The sequence below is a fragment of the Argentina anserina genome, chromosome 3, assembly GCF_933775445.1.
Source record: "Argentina anserina chromosome 3, drPotAnse1.1, whole genome shotgun sequence".
NCBI lineage: Eukaryota > Viridiplantae > Streptophyta > Magnoliopsida > Rosales > Rosaceae > Argentina > Argentina anserina.
The window spans coordinates 8017938-8039202 of NC_065874.1; the positions used below are offsets into that span (position 1 = coordinate 8017938).

Genomic DNA, 21265 nt, shown 5'->3' on the forward strand with positions numbered 1-21265 from the left:
GAAAAAGAAAGAATTTATCAAAGGAGATTACACCCACCAATGACAAAAATAAGTGAAAGGAAAAGAGAAAAAGAAAAACGAAGAGAATAAAAAGAGATAATGCAAAATAGAATGAAGGAGACACTTACAAAGGAGAAAAATAATAAATTTATTAAGGGAGATTGCACCATGAAAAAAATAAGTGAAAGAAATTGAGGAGAAAAAAGGAAGAGAATAAAAAGAGATAATGCAAAAGAGAAAGAATGAGACATCTAAAAAGGATAAAAAATGAATTTATCAAAAGAGATTGCACCCACCAATGACAAAAATAAGTAAAAGAAATTGAGGAGAAAAAGTCTAAGCTATAATATTCAAGGAGCCAAAACTCTTCTATAAATAGCACATCATTCACACAAAAAAAAATCATCACTTCTCATTTGCATTCAAGAGTCAAAACTCTACCAAAATACTACCTCAAACATTCTTCACCAAAATAGCAAACTGTTCTTCTCCATATACCAATTCCATCTCCACCGAAATCACCATTGAAGACACACCTCCAAGGTTCCTACAACGTGTGATTCTCGCAACTCATCTTCATGAGTTTGTTTGTTTTTGATTTTCTACAATACTTTATCTATGAATATTATAGTATGATGTTTGTGTGAGATTATTGTTTTGTATTAAGAATCAAAATTTTCAGATTGTTTTATTGGATTTTTGGATCTTTGTCTAATTGATGGTTTCTTATAATTATTGAGTTTGTATTTCTATTGTTGTGTTCTAATAATATTTCTCATACTTTTAGATAATTTTCAGATATGTGCATATGAATTTAGTGTTTGGATGCAGTCCCTAAGATTGTGTTTGAGTGCTAGATTCATAGACCATATTGACACAAATCGAATCATGCCCTAAGTAGGTTCGGTTTGTGTTGATTAAAAGTGGTAAAATTTCAGGAAATTTGCATGTGAAACCATGGTGGGTGACGTCATACATGAAACATGTCTCCAACAAAGATTTGATGTTTAAATGTAATCTTGTTTAATTTCTACTCTAAGTGTTATTGAATTCAATTGCATGCAAATTTAGATTAGGCCATAAGTCAATCTAAATGTTAATTGAAATCTTGCATGATTAGATGATCCCCTAAGGCTCTAATTGTAATTATGTCTAAAAAGTATGTAATTGGTCGAATTAGAATGCATGATATGTTCGAACTTGTAATTATGTGGTGTAATGGTAAATTTGGTTTAAGTTTGTTAAAGAGAAGTCGATCATGTAAATAGTAATTTAGGTTTTATTTTAGTAGTTAATAATCAATCTTAAACCCCCATTATTTGTTAACACTAAAAGTGTAGAGTTCCCTTCAATTCCCCGGACTGAACGATCTCTGCTTATTCTATACTAACGATGATGTTTTATAGGGTTTATTATAGATGTTTTAATTAACGCTATATCATTTTGGCGCCGTTGCCGGGGAATTGAGAAAATCTCAATTATTTGAAGTGTTAATATTGTACTATATTGTATATTTGTAAAAATAAATTCCTATAAACAGTACGGTGAACAATAACATTCAGTAAAAACACAATTATAAGTATTTTTTTTAATCTTAAAAAAAAAGTAAATCTCTGTAAATTTTTATTTTTTACTCTTTTTTTTTTTGGTAAAGTGTGAAAATATAAAAATAATTGTAAATTGTAAAAAAAACAAAATAATAATAATAATAAAAACTTTATCTTTGTAAAAATAAATTTTGTGTATAGTAAACAGTAAATCGAAAAAAATAATAAAATAAAAATAAAAATAAATGTATGTGAACAATAATCCGTAACAGTAAAGTACGCACAATAAATAAAAAACGTGAGCAGTAAATTTGTAATTTTTTTTTGTTTTATTCTATTTTTGTGATAAATGTTTTAATTTTGTTGTATTATACATATATGATACTTGTTACACTTAGATAAATTTATAAGGAAGCTAAATGTTTATTTATGCTTAGTTTATTGTAAGTTATAAAGTGAACGAAATATGTAAACTCTATTTGGTTAATATTAGCCTTAACCCTCCATTTGTACCTTACTAAGGTTCACTTGGGGTTGATGGCGGCTTTTATTAATATTTTGGAGTCAGTATAACACACAAAGTTATTCTGAGTTGAATAAGGGGCATGATATTTTCATTACCCTGGTTCAAGGTTTACAAAATTAGATCTCAGATGCCCATAGACTGGCATAGATCTCGGTGATGGAGTCGATTGAGAAAACATCATTTCGAGAATGTGGCCCCCGTGGTGTCCAACAAATGAGTCTTGCCTTGTGACTATCTCTGATTCTAGCTATCCAGCCTTCTGAAACAACAGAATGAGTTTGTGTCTAGACGACATACTTAGGTTGCACATCAACCTCGCTTTATAACTTAGAAAATAACTTTGTATAAATAGATGTATATAGTTTCAAAAGAAAATGATATTCTAACTCTTAAGGTATATCAGATAAAGCAAGACCCTTACCTGGGGCTGTTTCAGTTCATTGCACAGTTAGCTCATCTGCTCCACGTATCTTAAATGTTAGAATTATGTATGAATAAAATCAATTAGACTTAGTAATACTTTACACTTGTAGATTTCATAACAAAAAAAAAGTGAAAGAAAGAAAAGTTTGTATTTACTTATACTTGTATTTCATACTTTGTAAAGTTACTAATAATTGTTCTTTTCAGGCTCATGAATGTCCAAGATTAGTGGTTGGTCCGAAGAGTTTAGTGCACGCCTGAAAAGAATTCAGCCTCAAGCTCAGTTTGATAACGTTTCCATTGAATCAGATTCATTTCACGAAGAGAGAGACTTTGGGTTCATTTCGCCATTTCCAGGTTCATCAAGTTGCAGTGGGATCAATCTATTGTTCTTTGAGGATCCAGAGTTAGAATTGTTGACAAGTCCGTGTCCTTTGGGCCAATTGAATTTTGATTTACCTGATCAGAGAGCAGAATGACCAAGTAGAAGGAGCAGTTGGGGGGACATCATCCTCTAACATAACGTACCTTGTTCCAGAGGAGGGCAAGACGAGTGATTTTGAGTTGAAGAGTGGGTTCCTACATCATTTGCCTAAGTTCCATGGACTCTCAGGAGATGACCCTAATCAATATCCCCTGGAGTGGTTGTTTGAGGTACATGTTGGTCGTATTACTTCATGGACAACAATAGTGAATGAGTTTTTGTCGAAGTATTTTCCCTCATCAAGGGTGACACACATCAGGAAGCAGATAACAGGAATTAAGCAAGGACCATATGAGTTATTCTACAATCACTATGAGAGGTTCAAATCTCTTGTAGCATCATGCCTACCCATGGGATTAGAGAATGTATGTTGCTTCAGTATTTCTATGAAGGATTGCTACAAATGGAAAGAGAGTTCCTTGATTCAACTGTTGGTGGATCGTTTTTGGACAAGAGCAATGTAGTAGCAAATGATCTTTTGGAGAAGAAAGCTATGAACAACCAACAATTTGGAACATCTGCTAGTTCCACACGGTAGGTACATGAGACCAACTCGGGTTCAAGATCTACTCTAGGGGACAAGGTTGATAAGTTGTCCAAGATGATGAGTCATTTCATGAAGACTAGTAGAGCTCAAGTTTGTGGAATCTGTACGGAGGGGCACCCTACTGATCAGTGTCCTCAAGTTGCTTCTAGTAGAGGGTATGAGGAAGTCAATGCCCTTGGTTATCAAGGAGGTCAGAGGTACAATCCATTTTCGAATACGTACAACCCTGGCATACATGATCATCCAAACTTTCGGTGGTCCAATAATGAGATTGTACTAAGGCCACATCAGAATGCTATGCAATTTGGGTCTCGTCTGGCTGGTTTGTTTAGACCACAAGCTCCACTACTCAATGTTCCACCTCCCAACGTGGCGAGTACTCTAATTATGATGAGATGTTGAAATCTTTAGCTGTTGGACAAAGTCAATTGAATACCGTGACTCAAACTTTGGTGGTGGGTCAACAAGCGAATAGCGAGGACATTGTGGAGCTAAAAACACATATGGGCCAGGTAATAGACTTCATGGGCCGTTTTTCTGAGCAAGGGAAGTTGCCAAGTGGTGTCATACCCAACCCAAACAATGAGCAAGCCCAAGCTATCATGACAAGGAGTGGGCTCGAGCTAAAGGAGCGGCCTAGTGTTGCTAGGAAGACCCAAACGGCCCATGTTCTTGAGGAGGGTGACAAGATGACTATGATGAATGACTTGGAGAAAGATCCAGTTACCTCTAACTCAATGTTCTAAAATTCCCCGCCTAGGCGGTCCTAGGCGCCCGGAGACCCTTGGCCGCCTCGATTTTGGGCCGATTAATCCCCGATTAATCCTCTGGGCGTTGGTTTTTAGCTGTCCGCTCGATTAACGCCTAACGTTTTTTAGAACCTTGCCTCCAAGAAGGAGAGTGTGTCGACCCATGAAGCACACAAAGGTACAAATACTAACTCAAATGAATTAGATAAAACTAATCATATTTCATGTGTACATTTCCCTTCTAGGTTTTCAAAGAGCAAGAAGGATAAAGCTGATGAGGAGGTGTTGGAGGTCTTTAGGAATGTGCTAGTTAACCTTCTATTGTTGGAGTGTATCAAGCAGATCCCAAAGTATGCGAAATTTCTTAAAGAGATTTGCACTTCAAAAAGACAAATTAGGGAAGAGAATGTAGTGAAGATGAATGAGACAGTTTCAGTTGTCCTCCAAAGGAAGCTACCTCCTAAGATGAAGTATCCGGGAAGTTTCTTTGTCCCATGTAAAATTGGTAATGTTATGCTTGATCTAGGTGCTTCGATAAATGTCATGCCATATAATGTTTATTAATCACTAGGCTTAGGACTTTTGAAGAATGATAATGTGATTATCCAATTAGCAGATCGATCTAACAAGTACCTTAAGGGGTATGTTGAGGATGTCCTTGTGCAGGTTAGTCACTTGATTTTTCCTGCAGATTTTTATGTGCTAGACATGGAGGTATCACCCTTGGAAACAACTCCACTGCTTTTGGGGAGACCGTTCATGAGGACTGCAAGGACATGCATTGATGTTGCAAATGGGAGTTTCACGAAGATGTTATCAGCTTCAACATTTTTGAGGCAATGAAGTACCCAGTTTTTGACCTTAACTCGTGCTTTTCTGTGGATGATTCTATTGCACATGTTATGTCAGAGACGTTGGAAGCATAACAATTAGCTATGGAGCAAGGAGCCGGATTTGACAAGCATGGGAACCGTGTCCCAAGAGAGAAGTGGGCTGATTTTGAGCCCAAAATTTTTGAAATAGTGAATGAGCTTGAAGCTCAACCATACAAATGGTATCCCTTTTTTCTTATCAATTCTCATTTCCACTAATAAATTGTTACCATCCGTGGTACAGGCCCCGAAGTTAGATTTGAAGGAGCTTCCAGATCATTTGAAGTATGTGTACCTTGGAAATGATGACACTCTACTAGTTATTGTGTCATCAACACTGAGTAAGCAACAAGAAGCTAGATTGATTGATGTGCTTTAGAAGAACAAGACCATTATTGGATGGATTTTGGCGGATATCAAGGGGATCAGCCTACAACTTGTGTTCATGGATAATTTTGGAGGATGGCGCCATGCCTACACGTGATGCTCAGAGGAGATTGTACCCACTAATGATGAAAATCGTGAAAGATGAGGTGATCAAGCTTCTTGATTGTGGAGTGATATATCCTATCTCAGAGAGTCGGTGGATTTCACCAGTGCAAATTGTGCCTAAAAAGAGTGGGGTGACTGTTGTGAAAAATGAGGAGAATGAGTGGGTATTCCAGAGGTTGGTGACCGGTCATAAGATGTGCATTGATTATAGGAAGTTGAATGCTACAACACGCAATGATCATATGCCTTTGTCGTTCATGGACCAGATGTTGGAGAGATTAGCTGGACACGAGTTCTATTGTTTTCTATATGGGTACAATGGGTACAACCAGATATGCATTCATCAGGAGGATCAGGAGAAGACGACATTTACATGTCCATTTGACACTTTTACCTATCGACGCATGCCTTTTGGGTTGTGCAACGCACCAAATACATTTCAACGATGTATGCTTGCTATTTTCTCTAACTTTATAAAAAATATCATTGAGGTCTTTATGGATGATTTTAGTGTTTATGAAAAAGACTTTGATGCATGTTTAGAGAACTTAGAGTTAATCTTGAGAAGGTGTGTAGAAAATAACTTTGTGCTTAATTGAGAAAAATGTCATTTCATGGTAAATCAAGGGATAGTTTTGGGACATATTGTATCTGCTAAGGGTATTGAGGTAGACAAGGCTAAGGTTGATATTGTGAATCACTTACCCTCTCCCACAACTGTGAGAGATGTTCGTTCTTTCCTTGGTTATGCAGGATTTTATAGGAGATTCATCAAGAATTTTTCCATGGTGGCGAGACCTATGTGTACCCTATTACAGAAGGAGATGTCGTTCATATGGGATGCATGTGAGAAAGCGTTTGTGAAATTGAAAGAGTTGTTGACTAGTGCACCCATCATTTGTCCTCCGGATTAGAACTTGCCATTCGAATTGATGTGTGATGCTTCAGACTATGGAATTGGGGCAGTGTTGGGCCAAATAAGAGAAAAGAAGCTTGCAGTGATTTACTATGCGTCTAAGACTCTTAATGAGACCCAAATAAATTATTCAATTTCGGAAAAGGAGATTTTAGCTGTAATCTTTGCTTTAGAAAAATTTCGATAATATCTTTTGCATTCAAAAGTTATTGTGTATTCTGACCATGCAGCCTTAAATTATTTGATGAATAAAAAAGATGCTAAGCCCAGGTTGATCCGGTGGATATTGTTGATTCAAGAATTTGACTTTGAGATTCGAGATAAGAAGGGAAGTGTGAATGTGGTGGATGATCATTTGAGTAAGATCGTGCGAGATGAGGAAAAAGATGGGAGGTATCATTTAATGACTATTCTTCACAATATACTCAGGATTTTACTCAAAGACATAATGAAGATAGTGAAAATGTTGTACCTCATAGATCATTTATGTGGTTCTACATCACTCATGTAAATTCACATTTAATGTATCATATGTAAATAAGGCGTGATAAGCTAGCATCTCTTTAAGTAAATATATATATATATATATTAAGTAGATTTTTAATAATGTTCGACGATTATTTCACATCAAATTACTATAATTCACTATAAACTAATAATTAAAAACTAATTTCTATGACATAGTAGATAATTGATCAAATAAACATTTCTAAAAGTTTCATTCAAAATTTTCATGTTTTTATATAAATTTCCATCAATTTACTTAATTCTTTTTTTAAATCGAAATTTCTAATTTTTAGATCCTCGATATTCCTTGGTTGAGATAGCGATGACCACATCAGAATGATCAGATCCTTTAACTTGGGTCACTCATTTGTACGAACTATATCATCATAATCTTTTCTCATTTTGGTTACGTTTTCTGGTTTGTATTCTCCTTTAAATGATTTTAACTAGGTTTTCTCACTTTAGAAGTTAGAGCATCTCCAATAATTTTGACAAAATTTCTCTAAAATAGAGAAAGAAATGCCAAAATCTCTAAAAAATTTAAATTCCAACTCTAAAAATTTCTCTATTTTACATATTTATGCATTTATTATAATAAATACTATAATAATAAAATATTATAGAGTTTGTGTTGAGCCAAATTAATTATGCCGTATGCTCATATGCTCTGATCGAGCTCTCAGTTTCCGCTTTACTGCTTTGTATAGTATCCAATAGTATTTTCTGGAGATATGATCCATAAGACTATCAAAGCAACAGAGGTACCTTAACAACAAAGAGGTACAGCAAGTTCTTCTCCAACAGCTACAAAAGCATAACAACCAAAAACAAACAGGCAAAAGAAAGTTGATCCACATTACTTCAGCCAAAACAAACAGCATACCAATTAATCAACCAGTCAAGGATTAGATTGCTTTTTAATATATAACATATTGTTACAGAAAAATGTAGTAAGTATCAAAATACGGAGAATTATTATCTTTATTCATTGATAAAAGAGACTTTATATATATGCATTACATTGAGTATCCCGTTAAATAAAATATTATATAACATTTTTTATCTAGACTAATCTGTACTAATTAGGACAATATACACCAGAAGATTACGGACATTAATTCTCCTATAACACTCCCCCTTATATCGCGATCATAATGTGTCATGCATATTGTTGCCTCGGTAAAACCTTACCAATCAAAATAAAAACCTCACGGGTAAAATAAAAAGCTTGGTCGAAGGGAAAAAGAGCACAATGCACCAACTACAATTGAAGATAACATGTAGTATAGACTCCTCTTGAAGTCTGCAAAACAACTCCCTCTGATCGGTAATTCAATCTCAGAGTTTAGATAAATAGCGTATACAAACGCTCTTCACATTCTTCAAAAGTAGCAATGGGTCAATGATTTGAATATCAAATCTTACCAAACATTCTCAAATCAAACATGTACACTTATCCATACATGGATCAAAAGAAAGAGAATTACATAACAACTCAAAACAAGAGTTTGCAATGAAAAACAGATTCATGTGTGGTATGAATGAACTGTCAAATGTTCTGGAAAATAGAGACCCGTGACTATCCAATAATATGTAGTTCACAACCTAGTTCGTTTTTAGCTGATCACAAAGCTCTGTTGAAGTTGACTCAGCTATAGGTTCCAGACATATCCATCATATTTTACTAAAATAGCTATAACTCACTCAATGTAACATATATGTTCAAATGGTTGGTGTTCCTCGAAAATATACACATATAATTTTTCCAATACCAAATTCACAATTTTCCAACAAGTGAGCTGCCATATAGGTCATGTGGAAGTTTACATACGAATCTGGGCAGATTTTGACATCGCTTCATTAAAGTGTCTTTTGTGTTGGGATATAGGATTTGATATCATAACATATTGTGATCAAGCATTGACATATGTGTGGGCGCACTCAGCCATCATCTTGGTCTTACGAGTTTAAACCGAATGAGATGTCGAGTCATGTATATTACAACAAGCACATGCATACACATATCATACTTACATATTAGGAGTTTCATCTCTTAAGACTAATCATCGCTCAAATGGCAGAAACACGTATTCTCCTGACTTCCACTGATTCATGAATTACTTGTAGGCATTAGTTTAACATCTTTATTGCCTTTAGCCAACCAATGAATAACAACATCAATAACGGTCATCACTTTCGAGACCTAGTATTCTCAAGATCATTTCATTCTAAGTACTGTTGCATGCATTATTGCATATCCCAGACAATTATGGGTAAATTACTTATGTGTAACGAGGGCCCTAACTATAAACTTTAATTGCTTATTGTTGCTCCTGCTCATCCATTCATACAGAATGAACATGAGGTTACGGGGATGTCATGTCTTGGCTATGCAATAAAAAGTCTTCAAGGTGAATTCTCCTGCATTGTCAGGGTGGTGAGTCCTGAGTTTTGAGCAAAGAGCTTCAGAAAGTAGCATTTGGCTCTTAGTTCATCAAGAGTCCATCACACTTCATTTTAATATCCCTACCTTTATCAAGTTATCGCACTCTGTGGTCTGGAGGAACTAGAATTAGGTTAAAACCAATCCATGCATGATTTTTATCTACATCTCTTAACTTAGTCCCAACAAAGATGATCTGTGACCACAAGCTGCAAATTTAGTTATTTTGAAAACCACCTAACTGACAAGGTATTATGAGAACAAGCCGTCTCATATTTGATTCCAGTGCGATTTGTCAGAGAGTTTGCGCCATAAGGTAAGTCTAAACTCTTATATTTCTCACTACGCCTAACAGAGGTATAACCGATAGTATTTACACGTGAGGTGTTGGCATTACCTGACCAATGACCTATCTCTTTATTAAAACTGGATCTTACGGCTTTCTAGGAGGCTATGGCGGCGACATGGGTCGATCATCACCATCAATTCTTGCCGGATAGCACTTTCCATGTAGGTCAATTTACAATGTTGGAATTTTGCTTCAACAGAGTATGTATGGTTCGACATTAAAGTCATTTAATATCGTCATTCTTCGAGATCTCTCATTTGGATTAGTATTGACATTGAGGCGTCCCCCAATGATAACTATCATCAAAGAAAACAAACGAGTGAGCATCATTGATCATAGATCAAGTTGTGTCATAACTCGCATTCAACAAGTATTATTGAACCAAGTGGTATCTCTACACTTTCCTAAGAGCCACGGCCTAATGACACCATTTACCACATTTGTGGAGTCACCACGTCACCAACAAAGAGTGACTACATGTCTATCGGTCGAACATTAATTCTTACAGGCATAGTTGCACTATGTATCTCTAATCTCGTCACTTTCATTTGTAGGACTATTAGAAACATGATGAGGCACAGTGAGACAAACCACGACAAAACCAAATCATTGAACTTGAACAAACTTGTTCTTCACTCCCTATAACGACGGAAAGACTGGCTCATCAAAAGTGACTAAACGAGATCGCCTATTATGGTCTTTATATAAGCGAACATAGATGGAAGTTCATGTCTTATTCAAAGACAAAATTCAACATTCAATAACCCATCATTATGCGATTGTGGAGGCGCAATTTGACACATAAAATATGTAAACGATAAACCGTTAACATAATCCGTTAACAAACATGTATCTTGTTAGATTTGAAACACTAACATACGAATCGTTACAACCGTAACTTCAATAATAGTGGTATAGATGGTAAAAAAAGACATGCTACAAGCCATAGCTTATGGTTCGAATTGTTGGTTCGTTGGAAGCCTAGACACATCAATAACTAATACCGAACCTCTCTGTTACACTTCCTTGAATGGTTCACTGACTTTACAAACCCCAAATGCTACAACATTTTAGGAGCAAGTAAATATGGGTGTTAGGAATTCAATGCTATCGGCCTCACTGCCAGCACCGGTCGAAAACGCACCGAACCGGCCGGAATACTCACCGGAGGTCAGTAACCACTTGTGTTGAGCGGTTCACCATGTTCCAGGTCTCAAATGAGCTCAAATTTTGTGAGTATGTAGCCTTGGATGTTAGAAATCAGTGATCCCAAGTAGCACCAAAATAGCCCACTGAGAAGTAGGTGAACTGGTCCTCACAATGATAAGTCCGCAATCTGTAAATTCTGAAATTTTAGGCTTTTTCAACTTTTATCATTGTTGTGGTTGTTTCATAACATCTAAGTGTTATGGTTTGAGTTTAACCTTGATATATATATCACCATAACATATTTTATTCTCAAAGTGAATCATAATAAGTTAATTTCGATTTCTATTTTATATTTCATTCTCTTCGGCGTATGAGAGTGTATATCTAATTAAAGAGGACATGTATATAGAGAAAGACTTCCAATCTTTGTTTTTCTTTTGACAAAGAGAAATACTGCCTTTGTATATATGTACGTTCAATTGACGGACTTTAATCTAAAGAAGGATCATGAGATCACTGAAAAAAAAGAGAGGGAAATCCTAGCTATATCGCAAAAAAGATATCAAGTGGACCAAAATTCCTTTCATGTTTGTTGAAAAACTACTAATTAATTAATTAGTAATTACAACTTTTTTAATGGAAACTAATAAAAGCGTACAAATTTTGCATTGGATTCGATCAATGACTTAAGCTAGATGTTAAGCCCGGCAGTAGCTCGTCGGTATCATTTTAATACTATAGTTTCTTACATCAATGCATATATATACCGTCCATATTCAGAGTGAGGTTTCACTTTGAAATTAAATAGTGAAGTTTCAATTTTGACACATTTTTCGATCAAATATTTTCACCATATTTGAACCATCGTTAAGGTATTGAAATTAGATTAAATCAATTAATGAATTAAAACTGTTCAACATGAACCGTTCGTGTAAATCTCAAACCATTGTTGAATTAGATGAAACTTTGTAGAGATGATCTTGAATAACATACCTAAATATTGAATCACTTATGGTGAAAACAATTGACTGAAAAGTGTGCCAAAATTGAAATTTCACTATGTAATTTCATAGTGAAGCTTCACTCTAAATAACAACTGTGTATATATATATATATATTCTTTTTTGTTCACATCGTGCGGATTTGGCGATTCCGGTGATGCGCAACGACGGCGAATGATGTCGGCCGTGCTCCCCCCTCTCGGGACTCATCTCTGTGCCGGCCGGAGCTACAATGTCGGCCCACAACAGCCAAAATCTCAAAATATCCGCATGGTGCTCATAAACTTGAAATTTTGAGATTTCGGCCGGCGTGGGCTGGCTCTGTAGCTCCATCCGGCACAAACAGGAGCGTCGGGAGGGGAGGAGCACGTCTGGCACCATGCCACCATCCATGTAGTCGTTATGTGTAACTGGAATCGCCGAATCAACAACGTACAAACGTCCGCAACTGAGAAGCCCTATATATAGAGGCTCTTTATAAGGCATGGTACAATATCATTCGATCGCGAATATCTGATTTTAACATCATCCAAAACCATATATATAATGACAACACCATACTCTCGTCACCTTTATTGATCGTACGTGTACTCATGAAATGAACCTTGCTGAAGTATAAAACTACACAAAAAATCTCAAATTTTGTTTACGGCCAGTTACAAACTTTCCGACCAGCTAAATCTCAACACCAATTTAGAAATCGAATATGCAATAAAACTTTTGGGATCACTGGCCAGTGCCTTGTACCAATTCCAAGAATCAGATGGATCATCATCAACGTCCGCTACCTGAGTAAAAGTAAATCCACAGTGAGCATTAGCGTTAACAAACTAATAATTAATTAAAACTTGAACTAGATAGGTTAACAGATTATCAATATTCTTGAACCGAAGCTAGTTTCACAATTACCACCGCTTGCTCCAGGTGTTGTAGGTACCTCTACGCCTATTTTCCTTCCTCTAATAATCTCCATGTTCACATGCTGATTCCTTTTCTCTTCAGCAGCAGTAACAAATAGAAACGTACACGGTAAAGTTCAACAAGCTTGATCATATAATGTCAACATATATATGGTAAGACAAAGAAAGTTCGAGAGATCAAGAGAGATGACTGGTTTTCGGAATGTAGGACACTCCAGGAGAAACGACGTCGGATGAGAAGAACAGTAGCAACAGGATCAAGGGAATCACCATGTAAACACCACAGGCCTTATGAACCATCTCTTTTCGGTAGGTGTTAGTTCTCCTGGTTTCCCATATGTGCAGCTTATTTATAATGCAGGGAAACGTAAACCGAGTTGTGAATGCCAAAGTGAAAGTCACGGTCTTTAGCCAAAATAATTCTCTGATGAAACTTCTCTGTGATCTCTTCTTGACGTACGAAGCTCTTGTCCATTCCAAACTCAAGGTGTAGTATGAAAAAATTGGTGGAAAGTCCTCATTCTGATCTAAATTTAATTTGTTAGGAAATTTGGCACGTTTAAAGAGACTGGCCGAGGTGAATTGGTCAATCAATACTGAAGTTGTCTGGAAGCAGGTAGTAGATAGACCGAACTAGCTAGATGCATAGATATATCAAGAAAACGCATACGGCTAGTCACTTATTTATTTCTCCACAACATTTCATCAGCAGCTGGTAAAAACCTAAGTAAACACTGAAAACAGGTACATAGATCAAAAACCCCTAGCAAATAGTAAACCCTCAGCCAAGAAACCCTTATACCAGATGTTTATCGACGCTAATCGTACATTAGTATCGTTCATAACTCAATACTGTAATTTCTAAAAAACAGTTGTTCAACTCCACCAAGCATAAATTAGAGCCTGAATGTCAGTTAGGGAAATCACACTAATTCTACATCCCACTTGGTGCAGAGTCAAACAAACACAAGTCGGTGAAAGCCCCTCCGGATCAATAGGAAGCCAGAGGCTCTTGCAAAAGTTCTACCAGTTTGGCAGGTTTGATCCTTGTTCCTCACGCCAAAGGTTTAGGTTGCAGAATCGAATCATGTTAGCATCAATAATAAAGGCTCAAGAGAGACAGCCATCAAAATGATTTCTTCTCGTAAGAAACCAACCCATGAACTCCACCTTCCACTTGTGCAGCTCCTGTTCTCACCTGTACAATACGATTACAATCAATTTATGTGTAACAAACTTAGTTCCTGATGTTACTATCATAAGACCTCAGATTCCAGACAAGATAAGTGTCCTATAGCATGTAAACACGCTAGAGTGCATTTGCCTCTCCTGGGTGTGCAAAGACTAACAGGCATACACCATATTATTTGCTTAACATTCTCCCGGAGTTACTTATCATCCATGTTTCATGGACATGATAGAATTCTTTAATATACACCTATGATGCTAATGTAGCCCATTGGAATTTAAAATACTGGCAGCCCAACCAGGGAGATAATTAATTCCTCTGAAGGCCCTTGTGGAAATGCGCCCAACTTTCAGCTCAGAGGCCCTTTATGGACGGTAGTCGGTAGATACCTCTGAAGTGAAAGTGCACCAGAATTATTTTGTGTCTTTGATTAACAAACTGACCCTCTTGAATCATTGGGCCTAAAAGGGATTACGTATCAACAACTTAACACAACTTAACAAACAAAGCACGCCAGTTTTTTCTAATTGGTGAATCTGGCTGACACTAGCCACTGGAATACAGATAAATAAAAGGACAATAAAAAAACGGTTGATAATCGCCAATATCGTCAACTATAACACAACCTGTGATCAAGAATATGATGGAAATGATTTCTTCATAGAAACAAACAAACAACACACGCATTGAGGTAGACATACCTCTAGCCTTAAGACCCCTGATCTTAAGAGGTCATGAGCGGACTGCAGAGAAGAAGCGCCAAGATCTTGGAAACCTTGTTTCATTGCTTGCATTGTATATGGTACAAACTTCAATACAGAACCTTTGTCCACAACTGCACCAACCACACCCTGTGCAATCTTCAGCTTTGAGTTGAAAAATAAGAGACAGCTTTGAGCATGTTAAAATCCCAATATGCTTAAAATCCATATAATACTAGTATACACAAGGACATATGTGATTATTCATTCTAAAATGAAGATTGATGTGTATGTTTCTTTAAAAACAAGAGTACCAATTAAGAAGACATTTAAATTCCATAAAAACAAATACGGTCTTGGAGTGACAAAAAGATTGGTAAGTTTTCTCTGCTCAAAATATTTTAATAAGACTAAAAGGTCAGTTTTTATGTTCATATACCAAACATGACAGAAACAAACTAATGCTTGTATTAAGAGCATGAGAGTAAAGAAAGCAAGAGTCTTTATGCAAATTGATAGTAGATAGAACCTAAATGTAGGAATTGTGCGTAATGTTGGAATTCTAGTTTGATTACCATCAATGACATTGTGCGAAAGTAATGAAAATTAAATACAAGCTGCTCTCAACATGATAACAATATAAAACCTATCTCAGGACCTACCATGTCCCCAATTATAAGTTCAGCTTCACCTTGCGTATGTACGAAAGATACAAGATTGCAGTTTAAACAATCGAATTATTATAGTTACAGTTTTTGTACCAGCTGACTCCTTTTTCACTCCTTCAATTATCCTCAACTCCTCAATTAAAATAAAAGATTATATATGATAATGTGGGCAGTAAATCTACTTTAGCGGTAAATATGCCATGTCCCTGACATTACCTGATACTCAAAAGCCCCAGGAGCCTCAGTGCTTCCTGCTAAGAAGCTCCCCATCATGACAGTCGAAGCCCCCAGTGTCAAAGCCTTAACAATGTGTCCAGAATTTGAAATCCCACCATCAGCAATGATAGGCACACCACTCTGTGAAGCAACAGACGCAACCTTGTACACCGCAGTTGCCTGAAACACATTGCCAACACAGTAACAACCTTCAGTATAACACAGCGCAAGCTACCACACGAAAATGCCAACAACTTCACTACATCATCTGTCCAATGTTCATCCACCAATAACCTAAAATCGAATACATGGACAAGCCTTCCAACGGCGCAGGCCTCTTGAGTAGTACAAATGGAGCCAGATCCCATCCCAACCCTCAACCCATCGACGCCGGCCTGAATCAAATTCTGGGCCTGGCTCACAGTCACCACATTGCCACCAACCACATCCAAATCAGAGTACTTTCCCTTAATGTACTTGATCATATCAATTTGATACTTGGAGTTCCCTTGTGAGCTATCCAACGCCACTACATCAATCCCAGCCTTCACCAACTCCTCCAGCCTCTCCTTATCCGACTCCCTCGTCCCAATCGCCGCCCCGACCCGCCACGACCCGTCGGGCCCAACCAACCCAACCCCCAATTTCGGGTACCCCTTGATCCTTTCCACGTCCTCCTTCCCCACAACCTCCCCCTCCCTCGCCGCCTTTCTCCGCCATGAGATCAGCTATTTTGACTAAATCGGAGCTCCAGGGAAGAACCAGGTCGGTTCGGCTGACCATGTAGTCTTGAATCTTGACCTCCTTGTCCGCGAGGTTCGCCCAATCGCCGCTCGCCACATAGCCGAGGAGATTGGAGTTGGCGGCGCCGGAGGCGGTGACGAGGACGTAGGGATTGGCGCCGTGGTCGAAGACGTCGTCGTTTTCGATGCGGTCGTGGGGGACTTGAAGACGCGGTTGGAGAGGAGGGGGACGCGGCGGGCCTTGACGGATCTGACCATGGCGGCCTGGTCGGAGGCGGCGGCGTTGGAGTGGATGCCGCCTAGGGCGGTCATGGAGACGGCCATGTGGGACTCGATGACGGTGTCCATGGGGGAGACGCAGGGGATGGAGAGGGGGACGCGGCGGCTGAGGCTGGTGGCAAGGCGGACGTCGTCGGTGGCGAAGTCGATGTAGTGAGGGAGGAAGATGACGTCGTCGTAGGTGTAGGAGTAGCCCTGGTTGAAGAGGCGGTCGGAGGAGAAGCCGTCTTCGATGATGCTCGACATGGTGGTGGTTGGTTGAGGTGGCGCCGCCGCAAGAGAGATTAGAGTGGAGTTGGAAAAGAGGGGGTTCAGGGTTTAGCGTGGGGATAGGAGACTAAATATGGAAGGGAAATGTCCAAATCTGGTGTGGGCGGGTGCATGGCAACACATGTGGGGTGCAGGGAAGTGCAACGAAAGAGGGTAAGACGAGAATAGCCTTGGAAAATTGTACGAATTAAACGGTGTTAATAACGGAGTATAACATGCAAGACTTGAGAACTTAGAGGTGATAATTTTGAGGCACTAATGTGATAATATGAGGAGATTGGAAGCAAAGTGTATGATTTTTATACAACGTCTTTTATTCATTGGACTTGGGATGATCTGTGCTATCTTTGGTTTTCAGTGGTTGGATTTGGTTAAGTCTATGCTGAAGGAAGCTCAGTGGTTGATGTATAATTCGGCGCCAGCACTGGATGAATACATGGAAAATGCATATGTATCATTTGCCCTGGGACCGATTGTTCTTCCAGCTCTCTATTTGGTAGGGCCTAAGCTCTCAGAGGAGGCTGTGCGGAGTCTCGAGTTCCACCAGCTATATAAACTTATGAGTACCACTGGGCGTCTTCTCAACGACATGCAAACCTTTAAGGTAGGCAACCATTTTCCTTACTCTTCGAACAAAAAAAAATATATATAAAAAATGGCATTTGAAACTGATGACAAACTTGTGACATTGTTTTAGCGGGAATCTGCGGAAGGGAAGCTAAATGCTGTAACATTGGCGATGCTTCATGGCAATGGAAGCGCCACTGAAGAAGAGACCTTCAGTGAGATGAAGAGCATTATAACCTGTTAGCGTGAGTCATGTATATAGTTTAGGAATGTAAATTAAATTGTTATTACTTTCCTAGTCTAGATGTGTAGTACATGTGTAGTACATGTAGGGTTAGGGTTTGTACGTATTGTATCTCTATATATAGCCTCCACTGTGAGATGAATAAGATATCAGAAAATTCATTCTCTAAAACCTCGTTATATTTGACTTGGTATCAGAGCAAAGATCCAAAAGGACTTTGTCTCTTTGTTTTTCCGCTGCACTTTTTCGTTGAAGTTTTCCCAACGATTCTATTCTATTCTCTGATCGAAGTTTTTCCGATCGTTGTTTCTCGCTCCCGGGTTACTGTTCACAGAGTTGGTTTGTTTCCAGCCGTGCCCAAAGCGAAATCCAGCCGTGCCCAGCCCAGAAATCACCGTCGTGCCCAGAAGACGCCGCCGTGCTCAAGACCGACGACTGCCGTGCTTGGTCCCGACACCTGACGCAGGTTTTGTGATTTTATTATATTGCTACATAACTACTGTTTTTGGTATTTGTGTTGCAATGGGTTCTGGAACAGAGAGTTCTAAGGTGAATGATGTTCAGACATTTGAAATATCTGTCAAGAATTCTGAAAGTGGTTCCTTTGGGGGGCCCAAACTCAATGGAACCAATTTTCGGAAATGGAAGAAAATCATGACGGCTCATCTCCGAGGGATGCACAAGATGGGGCATGTAACTGGGGTTATTACGGCTCCTAGTGAAAGTGATGTTGTTGCCTACACTAAGTGGGAAGATGATGATGGTCTTGTGATGTCAATTTTATACAAGGCCATGAATGAAGACATAAGTGATCTGGTGGAACAATGTGACACAGCTCAGGCAATCTGGAACACATTGGAAGACTTGTATAACAATGAGTCTGATTTCATACAGGTTCATGAGTTGATGTGCACTGCTTCAGCAATGCAGCAGGATGGGCAGCCAGTGGCGCAATATTTCACTAAGCTGAAGAATATTTGGGCTGAAATTGATGCGAAACGTCCCTGCAAGATCAAGAACCAGGAGGATCTTGTTTGGTACTTGAAGGAAAAGGAGCTTGAGCGAGTTCATCATTTTTTGAGGGGTCTTGATGCAAAACATAACAGTGCCAAAGGAGAGCTACTCAGGATGACGGAGCCTCCTAGCTTGACTAAAGCTTTTACATATGTTCGTAAGGATGAGTCTCAGCAGGAAAGCCTTACTCAAGCACAACTTGAAGTCTCTAGTCTCACTGTTCAGGCAAAAGCACCAGCTCCACTCCTTCAGCAATCCAGTTCAGTTCCACTCCACAAGCAAGGCCCACCACCAGGCTTTGGAGACCAGTCTCGTCCTTGCTCTTATTGCAAGGGTGACCATGCTCGTGACTCTTGTTGGAAGTTGTACCCGCATCTTAGGCCTAAGAGGCCAACCTTTCGTCCCAAGGCAAAGGCAGCTGTCCAGTTGATCCAGGAACCAGATGTCTATGGTGTGGTCGGACACGATCATGACACAGCAGAAGGCGCCACACCCACAGCATCAGTAGCTGGTCGTGGTAAGATAGGTATGGCCTTAAATATTTCTAACTTTGTTGGTGGTGATACATGGATTATTGATTCAGGTGCTTCAGATCATATGACTTATGACAAATCTTATTTTGCTGAGTTATCATCTCCACCAGTACCATATGTTACTAATGCTAATGGTGAGGCATTCCCTGTGTTAGGAAAGGGGTCAGTTCGTGTCACTTCCACTATTGTCCTACAAAATGTGCTATATGTACCTGCTTTATCCCATCATTTGATATCTGTCCCACAGTTGAATGTTGAATCCAAATGTTCTGTGACCTTTTTTCCCATGTATGTGATTTTTCAGGATCTTCTCACTGGGGAGTTACTAGGTCGGGGGTACTTGAGGGGCAGGCTGTTTCGTCTGGACCAGACATACGCAGGGGAGAAACCAGGAGCACAGCCACGAACCGCTTTAATGTCAACTTCTGACAGGCTAAGTGAAGTTTGGTTATGGCACCGACGCTTAGGGCATCCATCTTTTAGTGTTATGAAAAAATCCATGCCTTCTTTGTTTATTGGTGTGGATGAGTCAGTCTTACATTGTGAAACATGTGTTTTTGGTAAGAGTCATCGCTCAACCTATCTGCCTAGTATTTCAAATAAAAGTGTCGTTCCTTTTGAATTAATTCATTCTGATGTTTGGGGACCTTCAAAAGAACCCACAGTGTCTGGTATGCGATATTATGTGTCCTTTATTGATGATTGTACACGTCTTACTTGGGTTGTTCTTCTTAAAACTAAGGATGAGGTTTTTTCCGGCTTTTGAAGCCTTCATTTCCGAAGTTCAAACACAGTACAATGCCAAAATTAAAGTTCTTCGCTCTGATAATGGGGGGGAGTATGTCAACCGTGTCTTTCAGGCTTTCTTTAAAACACATGAGATTATCCACCAGAAAACTTGTCCTTATACACCTGAACAGAATGGGGTATCCGAAAGAAAAAATCGACATTTACTTGATATGGCTCGTTGTATTCTCTTTAGTGCCCATTGTCCTAAGGATCTATGGGGTGATGCTATCATCGCATCTACCCATCTCATTAATCGTCTTCCCTCTAGTGTCCTCCAAGGAAAAGTACCATTTGAGGTCTTAGCTTCTTATGTCTCTTTGTCTTCCTTTTATAATCTCCCTGCTCGTGTATTTGGTTGTGTTGCATTTGTCCATATCCCAAAGAGTCAAAGGTCAAGTAAGTTGGATGCCCGAGCGCTGAAATGTGTGTTTGTTGGTTATGGGGGACATCAGAAAGGATACAAGTGCTATCACCCCCCTACTGGGAAGTATTATGTCACTATGGATGTTACTTTCTTTGAGGACATGAGCTATTATACCTCTTCTGATACTGCTCTTCAGGGGGAGCATTCATATTTTGAAGAGCTGTATCATGGAGAGGGGGAGACAGGTCATTCAGTTGAGGTTACTGATGCACCAGTTTCACATGCACCAGCCACTCCAGAGGTTCAGGGACCGGAAGATGACAGACAGGCACCACCAGATGATTCTGGTGTGATTGCTTCAGAGATTCAGGTACCAGAAGCTGAAAGTGTTCCTGCCCCTCCTGCTTCACCTGCTGTTACTAATACCCCTGACTCATGTCTCCCTGGTATAGAAGATCTTCCATCTGAGGTTAGTAATTCCATTGGGGGTAATACTAGTGATGTTAATAGTAGGCAATATGTGTTACCAAACAGGTCTACTAGGGGTAAACCAGCAAAAAAGTATGAACCTACCCTCCAAGCCAAAGCTAAGTATCCTGTGGCAAATTTTGTGTCTACCCAAAGGTTGTCTAAGTCATATGAATCATTTGTGAATCAAATATCTGCTGTGTCAGTACCTAACAAAGTGCAGGATGCGTTGGGAGATCCTAAGTGGATGAAAGCAATGGATGAGGAGATGGAAGCATTACAGAAGAACAATACT

At 38.8% G+C, this 21265-nt stretch overlaps 2 protein-coding genes and 1 pseudogene across 2 annotated transcripts; 2 read left to right on the forward strand and 1 right to left on the reverse strand.

Moving 5' to 3' along the window:
• Positions 1–3097: 3097 nt before the first annotated feature.
• LOC126786952 (uncharacterized) lies at positions 3098–5527 on the forward strand. Its single transcript, XM_050512904.1, has 6 exons — positions 3098–3150; positions 3317–3514; positions 3603–3717; positions 3860–4266; positions 4522–4705; positions 5393–5527. Exons 1-6 carry the CDS (start codon positions 3098–3100, stop codon positions 5525–5527), a joined length of 1092 nt encoding a protein of 363 aa, XP_050368861.1.
• Positions 5528–13733: 8206 nt separating this feature from the next.
• LOC126786953 (inosine-5'-monophosphate dehydrogenase 2-like) lies at positions 13734–16985 on the reverse strand (annotated as a pseudogene).
• Positions 16986–17344: 359 nt separating this feature from the next.
• LOC126786954 (ent-kaurene synthase, chloroplastic-like) lies at positions 17345–17802 on the forward strand. The gene is made up of 2 exons (XM_050512906.1): positions 17345–17595; positions 17689–17802. The coding sequence occupies exons 1-2, from the start codon at positions 17371–17373 to the stop codon at positions 17800–17802; spliced, it is 339 nt and encodes a 112-aa protein (XP_050368863.1). The 5' UTR covers positions 17345–17370.
• Positions 17803–21265: the final 3463 nt, after the last annotated feature.